We start from the raw sequence: 16,357 nt of genomic DNA, 5'->3' as shown, positions 1-16,357 counted from the left end.
TTTCTCTTCATTTCATTTAGAAAATACTCCAACCTGGGGTGTACCATAGATCTAGTCTTAGGTATGCTTTCAACACTATGACCTTACCGTGGATAAAAGAAAATCAACTTTTAAGAGATTACTGGTAAAAATAAAAAGGTAAAAACTAGTTATCTTTGAAAAAGTACAGAAGTGAGGAAACAGAGTTCCACTGATGTTACTGCTGCTTGTTTTTGTGTAGTTTGCTCTTCCTTAGTAACATCTAGATAAAGAAGGACTAGTATTAGTAGTAGTAGTATTTTTGTATAATTTCAAATGGTGTGTATGATGTATCTTGTTTTATGGGGATTTAGATGTGGTAAAGATAGGCAGGTCCTGATAAGCCTAGGGCTTCTACCTAACAACCAGTCAAGGGTTATGTTGACATTTTTTGTAATTTGTCAATACACACTGTATATATATATATATATATATATATATACACACACATACGTATATATATATATATATATAAATAAAAAATAGTCATTATTTGTTTGAAACAAAGATGTCATTCATTCCTACCAAAGGTGTGGTAGGGGTCTTTAAAACTAGTTGTTACTACACTGTATTGTTCAGTCTGAGTGAGCCTGAGACCTAGGTTCTCTTATTTCCCAGTTCCTTTCCTTCCTTACCCCGTCCCCATGGACTGCTGATGTCTCTCTGTATGCAGCACCTGAGGGGAGGCATGTTGCTCATCTCTTAAGCCCATTTAACAGCTCGTTACCCATCCGTCACCTTTCTCCCACTTTCCCCGCTGTTCCAGGCAATCATTACTTCTTGGTCTAGCTCCATTTTTGCAATGTGGTGGAAATGAGCCGTGGGCAATGCAGAGCGGAGCAGATATTTACCACTGCACACCGTAAAAACACAAACAGGGCCAGGCGTAACCACACACACACACACACACACACACACGAGAAGCCAACGACACAGAACGCTCAGAGGTTAGCCACGGCTAATTCAACAGGAAGGCGGGTAAAAGACATGAAGGCTGTGGTGTTCCCCTGCTCTCTAACACCTGTCCCACACACAGGTAACCTGTGAAAGATGGGGTTTGGTCATTCTTGCTTAGGTGGAACAAAATTAACATTACTTTAAACCAAGTAGCAATAACATAGCTTTAAAATTATTACTTAATTGTTAGTTCCTGCAGGTCTCCCCAAGTCAAATTTAAAGGTGCAATAAGCAATGCTGCGCAAAGATTGTTCATGAATGAAAAGAAAGTGACAAAAGCAATCGGGAGAATAGCGCCAAAGAAAAGTTAGTTTTTATTTTATTTTATTTTTTTCTTAGAAACGATTACTCAGTCATAACCATCATAAAAAATGCTATTTTTATGAAACTTTAATACTTTAAAACTTTAATACACATAACAAAAATGCAATGTGATCCCCACTGAATTCTACCTACAAACTGGTGCGCTCACACGGTGGCGTCCAGAGTCTGCTGAGGATCACGCGAGGTCATCATGAGGAAGAGGCGTTTGGAGAGCTCGGGGCCGACGCGGCGGGTCGTGGCGGTGACGCCCTCCCCCCTGCGGATCAGGAGGTCCGACAGCAGCGAGATCCTCTCGCCCTCCGTCTCACACACACCGTACGCCTGCAGAGACATTCAAGGCTCCAGTTCCAGTGCTACGGTTTGGTTTGAAACTAACATCTGCTGCTACGTTCCCACCTCGTCCCCCTACTCCAGCGTTTCAGAGCCCTAAACCAGACGCATCGTAAAGGGCTGCACTAGGCCTGGTGCGGTTCACAAAACCCCCAGTTGGGTTCCTATCACGGTTTTAGGGTCAAGGTTTTTGGTTCTTGTTATTTTTTTCTTTTAATCTTAAACACTCCAGAAATAAACGTCAGCATATGATATACAGCTTAAATATCCACAATGTAGGATACAGTATTACAAAATTGTTCATATCATGTAATCATGTAGAAACTGAAGGGACTTTAATCTCATTATAGGGACCGTCTCTGAGGAAAGCTAGGGGAGATGGTAATGATTGCAACATGCTTTTCCTTTATGTGGCAAAAAAAGATGAATGTGTATTGCCATCTACAGGAAATGATGTGCCTTTTAAGCACAAAAAGACTGAAATATTACAGAATATCACTTGAAAGGGTTGAGGGTTGTACCTGATGGAGACGCCGGGGCGAGGGATACGCTGCCAGGATGGCGGAGGCCATGTCTGGACTCACTCTGTTCAACTGTTGGATCTGTCTCTTCCACACCTGCAGCAGTCCCTTCCCCGCTCTGTCCACCCGCTGCCCCCCCGCCCACTCACTCTCCAGGTAGAAGGAGAAGCTCGTCTCCTCCCTCTCACGCCTGAAACACACAGAGGAACACAGGAAATAGTTGTTTGACTTATCTGAGGCTAAATTTACATTGCTCCGCTACGTTTCCCTTTCTCATTCCCCCTGCTCTGCTACGTTTCCCTTTCTCATTCCCCCTGCTCCGCTACGTTTCCCTTTCTCATTCCCCCTGCTCTGCTACGTTTCCCTTTCTCATTCCCCCTGCTCTGGCGTCTGAGTAGCCTGAGAGAAGAGAAGAGAAGGATGTAGCCTGAGAGAAGAGAAGAGAAGGATGTAGCCTGAGAGAAGAGAAGAGAAGGATGTAGCCTGAGAGAAGAGAAGAGAAGGATGTAGCCTGAGAGAAGAGAAGAGAGGGATGTAGCCTGAGAGAAGAGAAGAGAGGGATGTAGCCTGAGAGAAGAGAAGAGAGGGATGTAGCCTGAGAGAAGAGAAGAGAAGGATGTAGCCTGAGAGAAGAGAAGGATGTAGCCTGAGAGAAGAGAAGGATGTAGCCTGAGAGAAGAGAAGGATGTAGCCTGAGAGAAGAGAAGAGAAGGATGTAGCCTGAGAGAAGAGAAGAGAAGGATGTAGCCTGAGAGAAGAGAAGGATGTAGCCTGAGAGAAGAGAAGGACGAAGGGGAACTGAGAGAGATCACTCACTTGAAAGGGGCTTCTGCAACCGCTTTGGTTGTCATGGTGATGTGATCTGTGAAGTCCTTCCAGGTTGACAGGAAGCGGACAGAGACGCCAGTGTGTAGCTGCAGATGCACCACTGCCTGATGGGATATTAGGAGGACAAAACAATGTGAACAAATATGAAATAATAAATCCTTTAAAATATCCTCAATTCATTCTTCACCCCTGAAATAAAAAACCAAACCCTGTGACCATGGGCTCCTCGCTCACCTGCAGTCTGGGTTCGGACCAAACTGAAAAGTCTGAAAGTCCGGACCCAAGAGGTAGGTGTGAAAAGGCCCTAAGTTAACAAAGGAAGTGGACTCTAAGGGGCTCATGGTCCACCTATTGATACCTCGATGTGTTGGGACTGTCAGGTTAATGAATGGTCCCTGTTTAGAGATTTAACAGGTTGGATTGGATTACAGGTACCACCTAACTTAGACCACCTTCAGTTAAGATGGGAATTAAGGGGTTCACCTCAAATATGGGAATATATTAATTAGATTCATGGATACATTAATGGATTTTCTTTAATTAGGCCCCTGTATACAGTTTATATATCTGACTGCTTGAATATGTTGATGAAAACCATGTGTAGGAATAAATAATATTGAGGTGACCAGTGAAGATTTACACCACTACTACATATAGACCTACACCCTAGAGTGTAGATAAATACTAATAAAAATATATATAAAATGTATAAAATAATTGACGTCTTGATAGCAAAAGAAAAAATTCATTCTGAATAACCTGACCTGAAGACAACATGCTCGTTGCCGATTATTCAGCAGCTTTAGACTGTATTATATTATATATCTATCTATATTGTTCAGGCTGTATGTGTCTGAGGCTGTGACAGAAGCAGATATCATCTTTAGTGATTAATACAGTCACAGGACTCAGTTCCTAGTGACTAATTAAACCCAGTTTGTTTGAGATGATGAAACATGCGTATGTACCTCCTCTACTTCCACCCGGGACACCTCGGGTCGCAGCGCCGCTACACCGCTCTTCCTTTTCCTCCTCACGTTTCCTCCCCCCCGCTGCTCACCCACGACCGCCTCCCGAAACCGCTTCTGGCTCTGGGACTTCTGGGACCTGAGGACAAGAAGTGAGGAACCTGAAAGCGTTCCCTAACACAGAAATAGCTCCCTGTACAGTGTGTCCGCCATTGTGTAGTGGCGTTCCAATCCTCCGCGGCGGAGAGAGCCCGCCTTGAGACTGAGCATGCTCGGTCGGCCCAAATGAAGGCCGACGACCCCTCCAACGGACGACGCCACTGAACACAGCGACCAGACTTCCCCCCCCGGCCGGTCATTGGCCTGTTTCTGTCTTTCACGTTCAGGTTGTTCAGCTAAACCGTGTTGATGGCCATATTACAAAATTTTATGGACTAAACAATAAAATTGACACCCCCGCTCTCCTTCCTTACCTGAAGTATTTCTCTAGGTCGATTACCGCCAGGCTGAGGATGTTACCGGGGCGACGCCTCTGCTGCTCCTGCACCCAGGACGTCAGAGTCGGACCGCAGCCATGCCTCTCTTCCTGCATTCCACATACACACAAACACCACCCTGCTGCTGGATAGAATCACTGGAACACTACCCTACAACGTGAATCCGCCTCTGAAAATAGTCCCAAACATGTCCTCCTGTGTGAGGACCACTTGATTTAAAACCACACTGACCAGCTGTTATAGGAAACCACTGAGCCTTCAAAAAGGAAACTATATATCAGTGAGAGGTTTAACAGATTTACATCTTCAGTAGGAATTAATATGTTTGGAGTGTCACAGAAGTCAGAAAGTATTGCTGGTTTTGGACGTGTCATGTGATTAGCTGCGGGGCTTCCCCCAGGTTATTCCATGCCTGCTGGCCTATCAGCCGGAGTTTCTCCGCCAGGCCTAAGCCACTAGGAATTCTTTTTTAATGTATTTTTAAGACATTTTGTTAAACTAATTACAGTGCGGCGGCTCGGTTAAAAACCTAGACTATATTTTCAAATCTCCAGACAGCTTTTAGCTCTGACTTAATGTGTAGCACCCTGCAGAATTTGTGTTTAAGCTTATTTTTATTTTTTTTTATTCTTAATTTCACAATTTTGTCCATGATTCTGTGATCCCGGACCATTGGGCTCTATATTAATGCTGCCTTCAGGCTGGGACTGGCCTGACAGCCAGAACCTTTCCACCGGATAAACAACTTCTCTGGGGGAAACACTGAGCTGACACTGGAGAAGAATAAAGACTAACATCAGCCTGGTCCTTTGATAGTTTTGATATTTCTATATTGCACAAATCTAAAGCGAGTGATGATGTTAACAGAACCGCGCCGTTTCATACTTTACCTTCTGCTAAGCTATATGGTCATTTAAGTGAATGGAACTATTTATCTGTACACTCCTATTTGTTGGAGTTCATATTTTCTTATTAACGTACTTTTACTTATTGTTCGAATACTATATTCTGATGTCATTTTCTGTTGTGGTACATTTACTATTCCTCCATCTGTTCTGCTCTTAGCTCAGTTTTATTCCCATGGCTCGAGCCTGTTGTTGCTGATTCTTATTAGAAAGACCACATTTTCCCATTACAGGGTCATTAAACTTTCATCAGGTCTCGTTGTGAAGCAGTTCAGCATGGAGAGCGTGACGAGCAGCAGCAGCCAACCTGAACGTGGCCGTGGATCAGAGTGATGAAGTCATCAACTGTCATCTGCATCACAACCTGGGCCTCCGGGACACACACTGCCTCCTCTGGCTGAGGAAACGAGGGGGACAGACATCACTCACACTCAATACGTCTTTATTACTGTCCCGTGGTACAGCACAATATACTCAACAACACTAAATGACACTCATTTTCAACTATGGTCTAATTTATTTAAGGCAATGAAAGTAATGCTTCTTCTTGAATAGAATACAGCATTGCAAAATATTGTGTGTGTGTGTGTGTGTGTGTGTGTGTGTGTGTGTGTGTGTGTGTGTGTGTGTGTGTGTGTGTGTGTGTGGTGTGTGTGTGTGTGTGTGGTGTGAGTGTGAGTGTGTTCACCTGTGCACAGGGAGTCCTCCTCATCCAGCTGACACTGCGTGGGAGGGGCTGTTTCCTATGGCGCAGCTACAGCCCAGAGCCTGCACCGACGCCAGCAGCGTCCCGCCTCCTTCTAGCTGTAAGAGGGCTGCACGCACAAAACACAACCTGGCAGTGTCATGACATAGTGTAACTAAAGCCTTCAAAGCATAAGACAGTAAATGCATGGGCTTTATTTGCTGTGTAAAAATAATTTTCAATAAACCTACCCACCCACAGGACTAGCCTGACAGAGCGATCATTATTACCCGGCCCTATTTGTTGGGCACTTATGCACAGTATCATTGACTGTTTTCACTGTACCTGGGTCCACAGTCACCACCATGTGCTTGATACACTCCTCTGGCCTCAAGGCCTTGGCAGCCTCTGCCAGAGCTCTTCTTTCTGCTCTCTGTCTCTCTTGTTCCTGCTTCAGCACCTCCTTGTTGCTCTGCTGTCCCGTCCTGGCCAGCCTCCGCCCCAGAACCTCCTCCCTGGAGCCCTGGGTCTCCTCCGCCGTGCGCTTGGCAGGTTTCCTCTTGGCAGGAGAGGTGTGGGTGGGAAGCAGCCGTCGCCGAGGGAAAGCTGCCATCTCATCTGGGCCATCTGAGATCCCCTGGTGGATGCTAAGGGGACGCTCAATCTCTGAAAAGCCATTCTGGCAAGAGAGCGGCAAACTGGCCAGGTTGGATGAAGAAGAGTGCTCAGCATTTTTCCCATTAGTGACAGCGGAGGAGGCCCTAATCACATTGTCTTGTCTCTGTTTGAGTCTCTGTGCCAAAGGGACATAAGGTGCATCGTCATCAGAATCGCTGCTTATCATCATTACATCAGGCGCTCGTGTACGTGCGTCCACATCGCCCTTCGCTGGGGAAAAGGCTGGTTTCTCTGGGGGGCTCTGGGGGGCTTGGCTGAGGCGTCGACCCGGCTGGAGGAAGTCGAACACAGGCAACTCCTCATCGAGGTCGCTGGTGGAGTCACTGGAGCTGCACATGTTCTTTCATAGGAGACATGAAACCGTTATTATAGGATCAAGGGCCAGGCTATTCCTAGCTCCCAGAAGGGAACGGTTAAGGAACCCCACCAAACTCCATTCACCAACCTTCGAAATTTAGGTTTCTTAGTGTTTTAGAAAGTGATATCTGTCATTTGTCAGATCATGACCTAAGTACACAAGAAGTATGGGTAATCTACTAAATTCGGCGTACAGATAAACCACTTTGCAGATCTTATTTCAGTAAAAAAGGAACTGGTGCAAACTGCTTGTTCCTGTGTTTTGGTGTCAGAAGTCGCCCAGTGTAACGTTATTGATTACTGCTTAGTGAAATGGATATAACGTTATTATTTCTAGCTTCACCGACATGAGCAGAACATGCCTTACCTAAGGTTAAAACCATGGATGGATGGATGGATTATAATAAAAAAAGACGTAACGTCAGTTAGTTGGAAGTTGCTTTAGAGTTACTAAGCTTTGCATAACGTGACTTACTTTCCACGAAACGTAGCATTCAGACCTGGGTTAATTAAGAACTACAACGGTACTTACACTCACTAACGTTAACTCTAGCACGTGTGTCTTCTTTTTTGCATTAAGTCTTCTGCTTTATGGCGGTTTGCCCGCAACTGTCCGCATGACAACTCATTTGATTTCCCCGGTCAGCAGCAGTCGCAGGCTAATGTTGCATTCAGGTTCATGGGACGACTGTAAACTTCCGTATCCCAAAGCCAAACAAAATTAAACCAAATTAACCACGTCAATGCATTTAACGTATCACCTACACATGTCGTGAGTAACATATTTGAGTTTGTGTTATAAAAATATAAAAGCAATATTAGCCATTAACCCCAAATTAGGTTTTTGTACTGAAACATTTCTCACAGTAGTTTTTTAGGTGGCTATATAAACATAATGCTACAGATATCCAGCATTTAAATATTGGTTGTAGTATTGCCTTACTTTATCGTTACTTGTGATGCCATTTAGGTTCAACTTGGTTACTTATAAAGGTAAACAGTCAGGTTATTTTCAGTGAGCAGTTGTGATCCACGATCTTTCTTGGGGATCCTGAAGGCAGCGAAAGTATCCGGATGTGACGCAAGTACGCAAATGAGATCGTCATCATTCAAGATGGCAGCGCTGACGTCCTTGATGCTCAAGTGTAGAGCAGGTAACAAATATCTAAATAAGTATTTCATACATTTTCCGCAAATGTAGAAAAAGGAGAGGAACGTGTGTATTCATTCCCAGCTGCTCAGCGCTTTCTGTTGTTATAACACGTTATAACGTTTAAATGTCACATGCTAAGTTAGCTAGCTAGCCGAGTTAACGTTAGCTTTTTAATACCGTTGAGTAAAGTGCAGATGAATAGAAAAGACATATTGCACAGTTAGAGGTAACACAGCGTCATAAATGAATTAAAATGGCGGCAGCTCAGTCTGTAGGGGGTTGGGTTGGGAACCGGAGGGTCGCTGGTTCAAGTCCACATACGGACCAAAGTAGGGTGGGAGACTGGCAGCTGTGGTAGGCATTGTGCTCTTGAGCAAGGCACCGAACCCGCAACTGCTCGGGGCGCCTTTCCATGGGCAGCCCCCCCCACTCTGACATCCCTCTGATTAGTGCATGTGTAGGTACTGAGCAGGGTTAGGGGTAGGGTAATTCAGGCCTGTGTAATAACAACAGAGTGAAAACATTGTAATTTCCCTATGCGGGATTAACAAATTATACATTTATTCTTTTATTAGTGCCAAATATTGTCCAGTGATGGCTCATATAGCCGAAACAGCTAGCAGAGCTCCATTAGGATGTTGCATTAAAGAGTCGGACTGCTGCTGGATTAAAGGACCTGTGGTAGCACTGAGGGTGCAGCAGTCTGCTGCTGAAGGAGCTGCTCAGGGAACTGAGCATGGACCACGATGGATGCCAGCCTGGCTCCCATTAGTGAGACTAGTTGAAAAAGTGGGAATTGGTTTAATTAGCATGAATGTCACTGAAAAGTTGAATAACACACATAATGTTTGAAACGGCTTCAGGCGTTCATAGAGAATTGTTGGCATATGACACGTGTGTAAATGTGTTTATGCATTTGGAAACTTCATCTGGATTTCTCTGTGCTGCGGCTTGCAGGTGTGTTGGTGCCTGGCCAGACCTCTCTGATAGACTCCGTGAGGTTTGCATCTAAGAAGGCGGGCGGCAGCAGTAAGAACGTCGGAGGAAAGAGCCCCGGTCGGAGATATGGCTTCAAGAAACAGGATGGTAATAACACATTATTTCTAAAACCACTTCCCATAAGTGCTGTAGCTGTTCTTCCCCAGCCTCAGATACATGCAATCTGAGTTTTCAAAACTACAGTAATTGTTGATATCTCAATTGGTGTCAACATTGATTGAGGGTGCAACATTTGTCAAAAGCAAAATATGGGCAAACCATTCAGAATCAAGTATAGTGGTGCTGCAGAGACGTCCCTGCCTACACATCCTATCCTACAGACTAAAGGAAATGTCTTGGTTTGGTATAGATCCTCACAGAAATCACACTATAATCATTTTCCTTTTAAAGTGCTCATATTCTGCTCATTTTCAGGTTCATAATTGTATTTAGAGGTTATATCAGAATAGGGTTATGTGTCCTGCACATTGCTGCAGCTCCTCTTTTCACCCTGTGTTGAGCTCTCTGTTTGGGAGTCGCACATGCTCAGTACCTAGGTAAGGACTACTAGCCAGTCAGAAGCAGAGTATGAGGGCGTGCCCTGACAGTACCTAGGTAAGGACTACTAGCCAGTCAGGAGCAGAGTATGAGGGTCCTGACAGTACCTAGGTAAAGACTAATAGCCAGTCAGAAGCAGAGTATGAGGGCCCTGACAGTACCTAGGTAAGGACTACTAGCCAGTCAGAAGCAGAGTATGAGGGTCCTGACAGTACCTAGGTAAGGACTACTAGCCAGTCAGAAGCAGAGTATGAGGGTCCTGACAGTACCTAGGTAAGGACTACTAGCCAGTCAGAAGCAGAGTATGAGGGTCCTGACAGTACCTAGGTAAGGACTACTAGCCAGTCAGAAGCAGAGTATGAGGGTCCTGACAGTACCTAGGTAAGGACTACTAGCCAGTCAGGAGCAGAGTATGAGGGCCCTGACAGTACCTAGGTAAGGACTACTAGCCAGTCAGAAGCAGAGTATGAGGGTCCTGACAGTACCTAGGTGAGGACTACTAGCCAGTCAGGAGCAGAGTATGAGGGTCCTGACAGTACCTAGGTAAGGACTACTAGCCAGTCAGAAGCAGAGTATGAGGTCCTGACAGTACCTAGGTAAGGACTACTAGCCAGCCAGAAGCAGAATATGAGGGCCCTGACAGTACCTAGGTAAGGACTACTAGCCAGCCAGAAGCTGGAGTCAGGCGCGCCATGCTAGCAGCTGGGGGGGATTATAACGTTGGTCTCTGAAGTAAAGGTTGGACTACAACAAGCGGTTCGGACCAGTTGGTGAACAGTGTTTCTGTTGGAGATGGTGGGGGGGGGGGGGACTTTGGGCTTTTTCAGTTTATAAACCTATAACTTATAACACATTAAAAGAAAATGCCAAAAAGCATAATATGAGCACTTTAATATTTTTCAATTAGATTAATGATACAGAAATGATCATTCGCTCCAATATCCTGAATCATATCAGTCAAACATAATCCCAATTAGACATTTTAGTTGTTTTTGTGATTTAGCCGGTCCTCAGAGATGTAAATGGGGTGGAGAAATAAAATGCAAACACCACTACCTGATCATGTCTGCCAGTTTGGTGATCCACCATCTCTTTTCATCTGGTCCCAAGGAAACTTTGTCCATGCGGGGAACATCCTGGCAACACAGAGGGTGATGAGGTATCAGCCAGGAGCACACGTGAGTCTTTCTCTCTGTATCAAAGATGTGATGATGAGGATGAATAATTTTATTTTGAAAAGAAACAATGATTTCCCACAATTTGCCACCGTAGCTAACCCAAAAAGGAACAGGCAGAAGCCAAGGCTTATTTTTCTCTCTATACCGATATAGTCCATAATCCCCATAGAAACACCTAGAAATCCAGCAAAATTAAATGAAACTAAATAATCCTAGTCATTTTAATCAAATGACTTCATAACCCTTAATAATTTTAGATTGTAATTTATTTTTAACTCAACAGAGACGTACACTTTTATGTTTCCTCATGTAGTTGATTGGCTGTGATCTGATGGAGTGAAACGGTCTCACCTTGTCCCGCAGGTGGGTATGGGAACCAACAAGACACTCTTTGCTCTGGAGGACGGCCACGTCAGGTTCACCAAGGAGGTCTACGTCCCCCCCCCACGCAGCCCCGAGGCCACCCAGGTCATCACCAAGCTGCCAAAGGGAACGGTGCTCTACAAGACCTTCATCAACGTCCTGCCAGTCAAACAGGAGGGCAAGTTCAAACTGGTGGACATGGTCTAAGACTGCTGGACTGGACTGGGACGTTATGGTGTCCCACGTATTCTTGTGTTGGCCAGAATCAATCGGAGGATTTGTGTCGATTGACACGCACTGATTTGTGGAGATCTAAGTGGACAGCAGCCAGAGAGCAGAGCTGAGTCTGGGGAGACCTGCAGACTCTGGGCCTTCCTCGGCTTCCTGTCCCCATCATTATGTGATAAACTCTATTGCACCTATAAAACAGAAGTTTATGTACACAAGACATAATAAAATGTTTCCACTAAAGGTTTGACAGATCTTGTGTTAACGGGGTCAGTGAGGGGCTAACCTCGCGTTGCCAGCTCTGTGGAGATAGATCCGGATACCCCACAGATGCCTTCTGGGATAGGATAAAAATACGCTCTGGGTTGGCTGGATTTCTTTAAACCAATCACAATGATCTTGGGCAGGGGTGTAGCACAACATCCTGGCACCTGTAGAAAGGTATTTTCTATCCACAGCTATTCATTCTAACATCTTTTTGGACCCTCCTCAAATGAGTCCACACAGCATTCAGGCATGTGAGACTAGGCTCGTTCGAGATGAACTGCGCCTCGCCTGGAAAGTGGACGAGAGCAGGCGGCAGCAGCGGGGGGCGGGGACAGAAAGCTGCGGTAAAGTCGGACAGTTTCCAGCCGAGTCCAGCTCCTTCAGGCTGGACAGGAAGTGATGAAAACACTGTGGTGCGATTCCGATTTAATAAAATATAATCAGACCCACATACCAGCTGGTACACAGTCTCCAGTTGTTTTAGTTATGACAGAGTAGCTGGCAAAGTGCTCTACATGCGATCTGTTGCAGATTTTAATTAACAACACACTGTAGATGATCCGTGATCTGATCAGATTTAGTCTCTCTCTCTAAACGTCTCTATCAGCCACAACATGTGTTCTGGACAGAATAAGTCTTCAAATCAGACAAATAGCAATTAAAATCCCTCCGATTCAAAAACAATAAAAAGTTTATATAAAACGTCATCATGTTGTAAACCAATCAGATTTTAAATCAGCTGAGAAGCCGGCGTTTCCCAGCATGCTCTGGGTCCGCCTGGCTCTTGCAGTCGGTGAAAAGCAACTGCGGCCCCCTGGTCTCAGACCTGCGTCCGCCTTGCTCTCGTGAGATTTCCGTTGCCCACGTGTGCATGACGTCAGAGCAAGTCGGGATCAAGTCGGACACAAATCTAACCGGCATGCAACGGGCGCCGATCGCCGGTGATCGATTCTGCGCAGACCTGGCTCATCTCGAACGAGCCTAAAAACATGCTCTGGTTTATTGGCATCTCTTTAAACCAATCACAATTGTCTTGGGTGGCGCTAAGCTCCGGACGGCAATTGAGCATTCCCGGAAGTGGAACGTCAAGGATCCAGACTAGTATGTTGGTAACTGCTTCCAGGGCCAGGTGTAATGGTTGGAAAGGTGCAATACCAACATCTGACCACTAGAGGTCCTACCATCCCTTCTGCATCAGTCTATGTGCTCCTCTGTTTGATTCACTATTTCAGGGTCTGCATTGCACATTGACAAAGTAATTTTCTTCATATATTGAAGTTACAGAATATAACTAATAATTCAATAATAAAAAATAATTACCATAAGCAGGGTTTTCCCTGTTCTTGTAAGGTTTCGGTGCACCTAAGCCAACTGATGGTAACTGAAAGACCTTTCTCAGATCTAATGAGTTTAGTTGGACTTCTTTAGCAAGTTGTGTCTTTAAGCTTTTTGAGTGCAGTTTCTTAATTTATCTGCTCTAGATTTTCCAACGTTTTAGACGCAGATATGGTGATAATAATAATACTACAAAACCATGTGAAAATGAAACAAAGAGACACCACATGGCCACGGAGACCCAAAACAACCCCGAAAAAAACTAAAATGACCAAAAAGAGCCACAACATGACTACAAAGAGAAGAAAATGTATGGGGAAATTGCATTTTTACATTGAAAACCTTTACATTTTTAAACAATCTGCTGTTGTACTTTACCTCTCAAACTCAAAGTAGCTTATCAGTCACTGGTATCTCCAATATGTTCTTTGGTTGTTTGGAAATGTGTGTAGAAACTCAGGGTGAAAGGCAAAGTTACTTTTAAAGTATGTGTTCCAACCAGTGGTGGATTGGAACTAAGTACATCTACTCCAGTACTGTACTTTAGTCCAAATGTTGAGGCACTGAAATGAATGATTGAGCAACTATAAAAGAAAAAAAAAAGAAACAAACCTGGATTATTTGTATGATTTGGTTCTGTGGCCCTACAGCTGAGCTAGGTCTCTGAGCTAACGTCGTCAAAGTGTTGACATATGTAAAGGTTTGACTAAACTGACATCAATAGAATGGGACAATACAGAGATGTCATTGTCACCGGTTGGGGAGTGTATGATCATACCCATTATTGTAAAGAGATCTATCTCCAAGGATTCCCTTCCTGTAACTCTTCTCTTGTCCCTGATGGCTCTAGTCCCTGCAGCCTTGTCCCTCATGCTGCAGCTGGAAACCAACTCTAGGCCCATCAGACAGACAGAGACCTGGAGTTATGTGCTGGGTAGCAGGAGGGAGGTGGTCCCTGGAGCGCCGTGGGGGGGGTTGACCGGGTTTGTGTGTGTCTTCATTGAGATTTGATGAGTGTTCCTCGGGGTGAATTGACAGATAAACATCCAGAGAGCGCAGATCTGCCGGAGATATGTCAAAGGACTGGCGAAGGGTTTCTTCATATGTTGGAGGATAGAATGCAGTGGGACAAAGGAAATATGATGTAACAATGATGTAATCAGGGCTTTAAATTGACACCCGCCAAATGCTGTTATAAATTAACTTGGGCTTTTATAACATTGTATAGCCCATTAGGCGGGTGATCCGACAAGTCAGTGTTGCCAGATTGGTCTATTTTTCAGCAAGAAATTGGGACAGTTTGGTGTGTATTTGGGAACAAATGGAACTGCCCAAAACAAACCAGAGGAGCTGAAATAAAGTGGTAAAGTTAATCAAGTGAAAAAAAAAGTTGATATTATTTGAGAGTAAGGGACCTTACACATGAACTTTTACATAAAAAGTAGATGTAGTCTGTCGCCGTCTGTCTCAGTGCTGGTGGTACTTGGACCAAAGTCTCATGTTGTGTCGAACCTTCTTAGTGATTTTGAAAATAGTGATTTTGAGGCTAGCATGTAACTGCCCCTAGCTCTCCCATTTAAAGGGCAATTACACCCAAATTCAAGAACATGGTAAATCTTAAAAGTAACAATTCCGTCATAAATATGCCTTTAAACAAAGGTTTGACTCGGGTACATTCACATTAAGACCCTAGGTTGCATTTTGGCGAGAGTTACGCTTCAATAAGTGTATTTTACAAAAATATAGAACTGTTATTTTCAAACCATTGTCGAGTCGATTAAAAGTGTGCAGGGAAAACTACATGTTTGTGGAACGTCCCACATGTTACGGGACAGCATGAAGAAGGACCCAGACGCAGAGCAGCAGGCAAAAGGTACAGATGTTTAATAAGTGCCACAGTTCAACAAAACACAGGAGCAACGGAAGGAGTCCAAAAAACAATCCAAACGAGGGCTCGGGGAACCGGCAAAATCCAAACGGAAAAACAGGTCACAAGGAAAAACTCCGACAGGTAGGCCAGGGACGACAGGGAAACAAGTAGGCTGGAAGACACACAGGGCGACGGCATACACGCAAACAAACTGGAAGGATCCAACAAGAGGCAAAGGAAACACTGGGGTAAAATACAGGAGGTAATGAGGTAACAGGGAACGGTGAGACATCAGGTGAAACAACATTAGGGCGGGGCAGGACAATCAGACAAACAAAGTGAAGCCAGACAAGACAAGACAAGACCAGATAGGAAGCTGACTACCAAATAAAACGGGAACAGAACATACAGACGCTTACCGGGAACAGGAGACAGATCAGACACACGGGACCGGGGAAAACACTGAGACATTCACAGGGAGGCAAAAACAGGAAAACAAACCCAACAAAAACCCCAAACCACAACACCACAGGACTGGACAGAAAGTGTCTGCTCACCTGGCAGCAGCCGCCGCTGAGGCTGAGGCGCTGAGAGATCTTACTGTGGATCTGTCTCCGCCGGTCCTTCCTCCGAACGCTCTCACAGGACGGCAGCCTGGGCACAGCCCCGGTCAGGTGGGAGCCATCGGGCTTCCCTGTGACAAACAGCCTTCCAGAAAGCTGGATTGCACAGAAAAGATCTGATGTGAAAGACATCTCAGATGCATAGGATCTGAGATCTTCAACAGGGGTTCAGGACAGTGATGTGTTAACATGAATTCAACATATTATTAGCACATTAGCACAAAAAACAATCGATGATAGGCTTACTGGCCTAAAGGTAAGGCAGCCATCCACTCTGCCACATGTATGTGTAACATTAAAACATGATTTATAAAATCATGCCAGCCATTATTAGTTTTTGACTTGTCATAGTAGGAAAAGCCCAGCTGACACTGATGACCTTAACGATGGTTTAATGCCATCCAGTGTCCCAGTGAGCTGTTCCAGTGAGTCAGCGTGCTCAACACCAGGCCTCTCCTGAGTGGAATGCGGCCATCGTTAATGGTTTTGAACACACCTGGGCTTTTCCTCCTATGACATGTCATCATGTCTGTCGTGAGAAAGGTCTATAGAGCAGCATTTTATGCAAAAAAGGGATCTATAAAGGCTTCAGGCCTCCCCACATGTTACTGTAGGCCCAGTGTAATATGCAACTTCCTCCTGTTGTTCATTGTCCAGGTTTTGATTGGAGCAAATATTACAATAAAGACCAATGTCATGTCTCTCTCTGTGTGTCTGTTCAAAAACCATCAGCCCT

At 44.8% G+C, this 16,357-nt stretch overlaps 2 protein-coding genes across 2 annotated transcripts; one reads left to right on the top strand and one right to left on the bottom strand.

Annotated features, from left to right (window-relative positions):
• Positions 1-1,369: 1,369 nt before the first annotated feature.
• On the bottom strand, positions 1,370-7,769 carry LOC116671039 (crossover junction endonuclease EME1-like). Its single transcript, XM_032501928.1, is given in 10 exon segments — positions 1,370-1,620; positions 2,151-2,340; positions 2,967-3,082; positions 3,947-4,085; positions 4,420-4,532; positions 5,656-5,745; positions 6,037-6,092; positions 6,095-6,163; positions 6,379-7,051; positions 7,601-7,769. Coding segments are annotated over 9 exon segments (1,620 nt in total). The 5' UTR covers positions 7,049-7,051; positions 7,601-7,769; the 3' UTR covers positions 1,370-1,443.
• A 310-nt stretch (positions 7,770-8,079) lies between these two features.
• Positions 8,080-11,766, top strand: LOC116671046 (39S ribosomal protein L27, mitochondrial). The gene is made up of 4 exons (XM_032501936.1): positions 8,080-8,222; positions 9,179-9,307; positions 10,868-10,935; positions 11,299-11,766. The coding sequence occupies exons 1-4, from the start codon at positions 8,162-8,164 to the stop codon at positions 11,503-11,505; spliced, it is 465 nt and encodes a 154-aa protein (XP_032357827.1). The 5' UTR covers positions 8,080-8,161; the 3' UTR covers positions 11,506-11,766.
• The last annotated feature ends 4,591 nt before the right edge of the window (positions 11,767-16,357 follow it).

This window comes from Etheostoma spectabile, chromosome 21 (genome assembly GCF_008692095.1).
Source record: "Etheostoma spectabile isolate EspeVRDwgs_2016 chromosome 21, UIUC_Espe_1.0, whole genome shotgun sequence".
NCBI classification, from domain to species: domain Eukaryota; kingdom Metazoa; phylum Chordata; class Actinopteri; order Perciformes; family Percidae; genus Etheostoma; species Etheostoma spectabile.
Note: the sequence above shows the minus strand (reverse complement) of the source record. Positions and strands in the feature narration are given on the sequence as shown.

What these genes read in the sequence shown, in the direction of transcription:
- LOC116671046 (XM_032501936.1), top strand. Translation starts at nt 8,162, where the DNA reads ATGAGATCGTCATCATTCAAGATGGCAGCGCTGACGTCCTTGATGCTC. An exon ending in GATGCTCAAGTGTAGAGCAG is followed by an intron (nt 8,223 to 9,178) that starts GTAACAAATATC and finishes TGCGGCTTGCAG; the next exon opens with GTGTGTTGGTGCCTGGCCAG. An exon ending in TGGCTTCAAGAAACAGGATG is followed by an intron (nt 9,308 to 10,867) that starts GTAATAACACAT and finishes TCTGGTCCCAAG; the next exon opens with GAAACTTTGTCCATGCGGGG.